The 7,500-nt window shown below is 44.1% G+C and overlaps 1 protein-coding gene across 1 annotated transcript in view; it reads left to right on the forward strand.

Annotated features, from left to right (window-relative positions):
- Positions 1-7,500, forward strand: part of antxr2a (ANTXR cell adhesion molecule 2a) — a 76,571-nt gene that overhangs the window by 6,547 nt on the left and 62,524 nt on the right. Inside the window, exons 5-7 of the mRNA XM_080852505.1 lie at positions 652-756; positions 867-935; positions 1,582-1,662. Of these exons, the coding sequence (XP_080708631.1) occupies positions 652-756; positions 867-935; positions 1,582-1,662 (255 nt within the window). The remainder of the gene's footprint in view (positions 1-651; positions 757-866; positions 936-1,581; positions 1,663-7,500) is intronic.

Raw genomic sequence — 7,500 nt, forward strand, 5'->3', positions numbered from 1 at the left:
GCTTGTTTGTAATTTATTAAAAATGACAAGTTCAATTTGAGAATTTCAAGTATGATATGAACCTTGTAATATCACCTGATTACATGTGATGAGAAAGTCCTGGGCAAGATGTATCTATTTAAAATGACCAACCAAGTACTGCTGTCCTCAGTGAGTAGGACACTTTAGTGACTGGCATAGTCCTAAAGTTCTTCTCCCACTGATGTAACTGCCGGCATGGGAGATATCCATCTGTTTATGCTCAGAAGGAACTGCATGCTTTCTCTGTTACATCAGTGACCCCTTCCCCTGACTGCAGTGAATGCCATGGGTTAAACTAGCAGATACGCTAAAGCCCACAAGGGACCAAAAGTACTGGAACGGATTTTTATCGCAAAATAGCGTCATTAGTTTCGTTATCTCAGGTTCCCCGTACATTGAAAAACTGAACTTTTGCAAACTTTACTATCTAGTTATTTAATCGATTGAAAGTAACATTTAATTTCTGTACAGGCAGCACAGTAAAATATATTTTCTGCAGTCTCTGAAGCATGACGATAGTAGTAGTAATAAAAGGAATATGTTATGAGTATTTTTTAAATTGATTACAAAGTGTATGCTTTCTCTGTACTCCACTTAATTGTGTGCTCTTTCTTCCTTTTTTTTCCTCAGGCCTCAGAGCAGATGAAGGACCAGGTCCAGAAGTCCTCCAGCATCATAGTGGCTCTGACGGACGGCAAGCTGAGCCCTTACATCCTGGAGCTCACTATTAAGGAGGTGAGCACAGGGCAGACGGAGAGGATTTGATGCATATCAGTCTTTCCCCCCTCTTCCCCCCTCAAAAAAACAAACAATAAACAACCCATTTGTTTTTCCCGCTGCTGCAGGCTAATGAGGCAAGGATGCACGGTGCGCGGGTATACTGTGTCGGCATCAAGGACTTTGATGAAAGTCAGGTAAAAAAAAAATATATAATAATTTCACCATCGAAGCTTCTAATGTCCGATGCAGGGAGTAACAGATAAGGTTCTGCATATTCTCCTTTTCAATTAGTTCAGTTGAAAATTCACCTTAAATCAACGTTTCTCCAATTATTGGCCACGGACCAGCGAGACAGGGCAGAAACTGCCGATCTGCATAGCCCTTCCACTGCTACAGTCAAATTATGGGCCTTATAACCCTGAAGTCTGACTGGGCATCAGAACTCAGAAGTTTGAGAAAGAATGCAGAGAATGAATCTAAAACGTACTCTGCTGTCTAATCATCTGGCTTTCATATAGCTGGAACTCGGCCCATTGTAGTTTCCTGCTACTGCTGTCACATAATGTTTGCGATATGAGCTGTTAGTCTAAACAAATGTCAGAGTACACAGTGGTGAAACCTCACTCCCAACAGTGAAGTGGTTGTAATCTTAGAGCCGGCCTCTGGCTTGGTCCGTTGGAGGAAATGGCCAGCAGGTTTTGTGTTGGGCATGGTTCCACAGAAGGGTTTTTCCGACTTGGGACATGTCCATGTGAGGGTGTGTCTGCTTTTGGGGGTGATTCGTTATCAGTGCTTCTCTCTCTCCCCCCCTCCCCCCCCCCCCCCCCCCCCCCCCTACAGCTGGCGGACATCGCTGACTCCAGAGCCTACGTGTTTGCTGTGCACGGGGGCTTCAAGGCACTCAAAGACATCGTCACCTCAGTATGTCTGCAGCTGTTACACACACACACACACACACACAAAGGCACACAGTTAAGCACACTGCTCCTTTGAAAGGCAAGCACAGCTCCAGCTCATAAACATATTTCTCATACCTCATATATTCACTGGCTCTTGCCTTCCTTTGCCTCATCAACTCAGCACATCTGCAGCTCACACACACACACACACACAGACACACACAGATACACACAGGCACGCACACACACACACCACACCTACACACACACACACACACACACACACACACACACACACACCACACACATCAGAATCAGAATCAGAATTATTTTAATGGCCAAGTATATTCACACATACAGGAAATTAACTTGGTGTGGTTGGTGCAAAGGACATAACACATATCATAACACAGAACATAATAACAAAATAGCATAAACAAGAGCAAAAGACAAATGTTTTACAAGATAATAATAAATAATTTGGGCACATGAAGGGCAAGTTGCAATTAATTGGAATATGTAAACCCAGAGTCAGTGTGATGCATACACACACACATGCAATGTATAAATATAATATATTGATATATACGTATGTGTATACAACAGAACTTCACTAGTGCATTGGGTATGTATTGCCTCTTAAAAACGTTGTCTTTCAACCTTGTGTCACACATAACCCTTGCTTTCATATGGTGCCTCTCTCAAAGGCTGTGAGTTTCAGTGAGTTGAACTTTTGATGCCGGTTGCTGGTTGCACGTTAGATGCAGTTGTCATATAGCAGTACTCTCACAGGAAATGACCCATCGGTTGTGATTATTTTTTCACAGATGGATGTGTGTGTGTGTGTGTGTTATGTTTTTGATGCTGTTGAACTTCAGACGGGTCTAGAGCTCTAATAGGGTGTTTATATTCAGTTTTGTGTCCATCCACCTCCATTAAGGATAATTTACATTTCCCATGTGAACAGGCTTCTTTCAGTTAGTCTACAACGTGCAATTCATGATGTTTTAAAGAAATTTGTATTGCAGAAGGGAAAGCCAAACTTAGTCACAAAAATAGTTTGGCTTCCTTTTGGAAGATTAAAAAAGAGGTTCTGCTTTTGCCGAGGCACAAATAGGCCTCTACAGATGTCTGCCCTGTTGCCAGGGAGATGTTCCAGTTGTTGACAGAGTTTAGTTCTGACGGGCTCGGACCTGCTGTGCGGGCCGGCAGTGATGCTGTGGCGTGCGCTCAGAGCAGTACGTTTTTCTGGGATGCCGTGAGCATCAGGAGAATGGGCCTCTAGAGAAACACACAAGTGTTTATGTAGGTGTGGTGATGTGGCCTCAGTCCGTGGAGGACTCGCCATGAAAACAGGCGAATCTTTGTTGGACGTGAGTTTGCGGGTGAAAAACCAAAAACAGCACCCATGAGGTACATAAAACATATTATTCTCTGGCAGAGACAGGAATAGTAACCTTGGGGAGCCAGGTAAGATTTGTGGGAAGGTTTGACTTGAAATGTGTCCAGCACTGAACAAAAATCATTGCTGTCTTCCGTCAAACTAAGGCTTTTTTTCTTGTGTTCCTTCTTTGTTTCTGGCCCAATGGGTCCTCAAGCTTTTCGCATTACGCAGGCATTCTCCAGTGATTAGTAATTCTGGAGCCTGGACGACTCTGCCTGCTCTGCCTCGATGCAGGGATTTCTAGGATTTGAGGTCATCTGTGCGGCTCCCTCGCGCTCTTTTCTCTTCTTTTCCTGTCTCTCTCTCTCCTTCTCATTCCTTCTCTCTCTGATTCTCTTTCTCCCTCTGTTGCTCTCATACGCTTCGTATCCCTCTGCTTCGGCCCGCTCATGACCGAAACAATAACGTTTGAAGGCAGACAACAACGGTTTTCTACAAAAGGTACGCGTATTTATAAAGTCCATTCAAATCATAACTCAAAGGCGACGTGTCTAGAGGTAACGTCTGTAGCTGGCATAGTCAGCTCGAAAGAGATAGAGACAGGTGTTCACTGGTCCTTTATACTGCACACCTCCCCAGGTGTGGATAATTAGCCCATCATGACGCTCGTCATCCCCATGGTTGCCTGCAGGCCACGCACGGCCACTGCAATGCCTGCAGGGGAGCAGGGGGTCATAACCCCTCCCCCCATAAGAGGTTTCCCGTGGAAACCTAAAAAACACAAAAGACCCTCTGTGACCCAGCACAATCTCCGGTCCCCCAGCATCCAGGGCCCTGGGAAACTAGAGAGACAGAAAGAAGAAGACAGGTCACAATACAAATTATTTAAGCTTTAAAAAGAGCATCAACAATGAGGTAGTCAACACCTCGACTTCAGCATGCCGCTGAGCCACTATTTTTTTTAATTTACGGTTACATAAATGTCCAGTGAGGCTTTTACACTAACAAGATCAGATTCCAACTTTAAATTATTTCCATTGACAGTGTCCAACTGACTGCTAAGAGAAACCAACAACTTATTCCTTTGATTCAGTTCCTCTGTATGGCTCTGACACTCCTCAGTCATGGTTCTCAGCATTTCCTCTTTTCCATCAAGGACCTGCTTGAAACTTGAGCATTCACTCCGAAGTTCGGACACAATGTCTTTATGCTGTTGAAACTCAGTCTGTAGGGAAGAGTATTCTTCTGCTTGCTGCTGGGCGCCAAGGTGTGCAGTATAAAGGACCAGTGAACACCAGTCTCTATCTCTTTCGAGCTGACTATGCCAGCTACAGACGTTACCCCTAGACACGTCGCCTTTGAGTTATGATTTGAATGGACTTAATAAATACGCGTACCTTTTGTAGAAAACCGTTGTTGTCTGCCTCCAAACGTTATTGTTTCAGTCATGAGTGGGCCGAAGCGTAACAATTGGGGATCTCGTCCGGGATTGTTGTAGAGTTTTGAGTGCAGATAGTAATCGAGGAACTAGCTGTGTGTCGCTGAGTTAACTGAGCAAAACACCTTTAGGTAGAGTTCTCCAGCTGTGTCGGGTGCGACGCTTCCTTCGGAGTTCTATTTATTATTTTTGTTTGTTATTTTTAGCGGTAATCCCGGGTGGGGGTACGCTTCGGGGTTTGTAGGTTGACTGTGTCAATGGTCTGCCGCAAATCCACGAGTTCAGCGTTTAAAGTTTGCCTCGAGCCTGGTAATCTGTGGAAGACTAGCTAGGTTAGTTAGTTTATGTATAAATATATATGTGAGGAGGGGAGTAGCTCAAAAGCCAAAACAAAGGGTTAATTTGAGTGACGCACAGTGGGGTTTAACTCACCAGGTTTGTTGTGTTCTTTTCCGCGAAGAGAGAGCATTTATTTGTGGTGATCGTTAGACCGAGTACTCTTGTGTGTGTGGTGCACGTAAATTAAACAGAGGCTTGTGAGAAGCTCAATTAATCCGGTAGTGAGACTGGGCTAATGGTAAGCCATTTTTGCTTAAAGAGTTTGTTGCAAGTTTTGGTAAACCGAAATTGCCTAGAGCTTTTGGTTGCTGATGGATAGTAGTCTTTTGTAGTTGGAAGGAGTGGTTTTCCATCTGTCCTGTTTTGTCTGAATTGTGTTGTAGGCCAGTGTGTTTGACAAAAGTAAGGTGTAGACAGTGGTTTGCATCTTTGTGTTTAGTTGGTGCTACGGCTCCAGTGTAGTTAAGTATATTTAGTGTATTCTGTGATAACGCCTCAAGTGGGTACTGGTTGATTGCCATGGCTTTAGAGGTAAAAGAGACTGCTATTGAGCAAAGACAGATGGAACTAGAACTAGAAATGCGGACGTTGGCTTTCCAGAGGGAAGAGGCCAAGCGTGAACGCCAGTTTGAATTGGAAGAATTCAAGCTGGACACTGCTTTTGCGAAGTGTTTTAGTGGGAAGGGCTCGGGATGCGTATGTTTCGTTGCCCATTGAACAATCTCTGTCTTATGACACTGTGAAGACTGAGATACTTCGCAGGTATGAGTTCGCCAGAGTTTTCGTAACTGTAAGAAGACTGACCAGTACACGTACGTTGAGTTTGCACATGAAAAAAAATATATGTTTGGTCGCTGGTGTGCCTCTCAGAAAGCTGATTCCATTGAGCTCCTCACTGAATTGATCCTCCTTGAGGACTTTAAGAAGAGCATTCCCCATGCGGTGGCTACATATCTCAGTGAGCAGAGGGTAACAACACTGGCTCAAGCATCTGTGTTAGCTGATGAATTTGTGTTGACCCAACGTGGCATACGGGTTAATAGATATGGTGGTGATCAGCGTACGTGTAGACCTCCAGTCAAGGGTAGGATGAGGCCTAGAGTGACGGGGCCTACCACTAGCCCCTTATACATGTGTCAATGTGATCCGATCACATCGCGTCTGTTCCGATAGAAACTCGCGATACGGTTACAATTGCCTCATGTAGGACTGGTCTAGATGTGATCCGATCGTTTTTCCGCCGATGTCTGAGCCTTTCGAGAGAGGTGGTTTACACCGATCGTTCAGCTCAGAAAAGGGCGTGACAAATCAGGCCGATGTGTCATGGGGGAGGCGGTGACAGGAGGCTTAGAAAGTTAGAGGCTAGAAAGTTCTTGCCTGTTCTTGAAAGGAGACTGATCCAATAGGCTAGTAGGCCTACAATTTTTTATCGTTGTAATAAAACGCAATTTGGTACACAATTTTAGTATGGTAATATAGCCTACTGTTTTTTGCAAAATGAAAGAAAGCATATTAAGGAAACGCCGACTCGAGCCTATTAATTCCGAAATTTCACCACATTGTAGGCTATATACTGTAACAACCCCAACACTTGCCTGCATCCCTTGTAAATCAAAGTTTTTCGACTATTTTTCTTACCTTCTTTCTTAGCTGTTGATGTTACTGAGCTAGAAGTTTAACTTGTTCTGAACATCTCGTGCTGCCAATGCCCAATGTCACTTCTGAGTCAAATCACTCCATCATCTCTTTGAAATTCCTTATTCCACGAGTGGTAGGCTACAATGACTGGCTGTTTTAAAATATAACTAATAGCCTAACGAAACAAAATAACCCAGGCAGTTTCATCTACGAGACGTTAATGAAACAGCTGACTCATAGCTTGCAGGTTTGCGGCGCTGCAAGGAGACGCGACATTTGAGGGATCGTCACTTAATTTAAACCTTTTTTGTTTCCGTTAGTGTGTGTGTGTGTGTGTGTGTGTGTGTGTGTGATAGAGACAGAGAGGACTCAGTAAAACATCGGAAAACACCGTGTCTCGTAAGCCTTAAGCTATCAATCACCCCCACAATGAAATAAGCCATTACAGTCGCGACAAACTTCTTGGCATTGTGGTGCGCCCAAAACGCAAACTATAAACGTAGCCATCCTAATGTAACCAAAATATACCTCTGCTGATATGCCTAACCTTCGTTCTATTTAGAATTTGTCTTAGCACTATGCAGGAATAAAATAGCATCTACAGTGTCAGGATTCAGGCGAGAGCGCCTGGCTTCTATAACGCGCCCTGCTGCACTGAAGGAGCGCTCACTCGCAGCACTTGTTGCTGGAACGCATATAATTCGTTTTGCAAGGTGCTGTAGTCGTGGGATCGACTGGCCTTGTTTCTCCCAAAAGGAAAGTAGATTTTCCTCTGCTGATCCTGCGTTTATATGGAAGTTTGTAGAGAGATTGCGGGGGAGTAAAATGCTCCGCTGCCGAAGTAGATTACATGTTTTTAACTTCGGGGTTAATTCCCTTTCCTTTACGTATGTGTTTGAGTGTTTTGGTAAGTGAAGTGAATATATTTAGTTTCTGTAGATTTGGCAGTCACTCGTCCTCACTGATTCAAAGAACTGTGACAGCTGTGAGTTTAAGTTTGAGCCTGAAAGGTCCTTCACAAACAGCCTCCTACCACAGACTTTGTGAGATCTTTTTAAAGA

This window comes from Sprattus sprattus, assembly GCF_963457725.1.
Source record: "Sprattus sprattus genome assembly, chromosome: 15".
In the NCBI taxonomy this organism is placed as follows: Eukaryota; Metazoa; Chordata; class Actinopteri; order Clupeiformes; family Clupeidae; genus Sprattus; species Sprattus sprattus.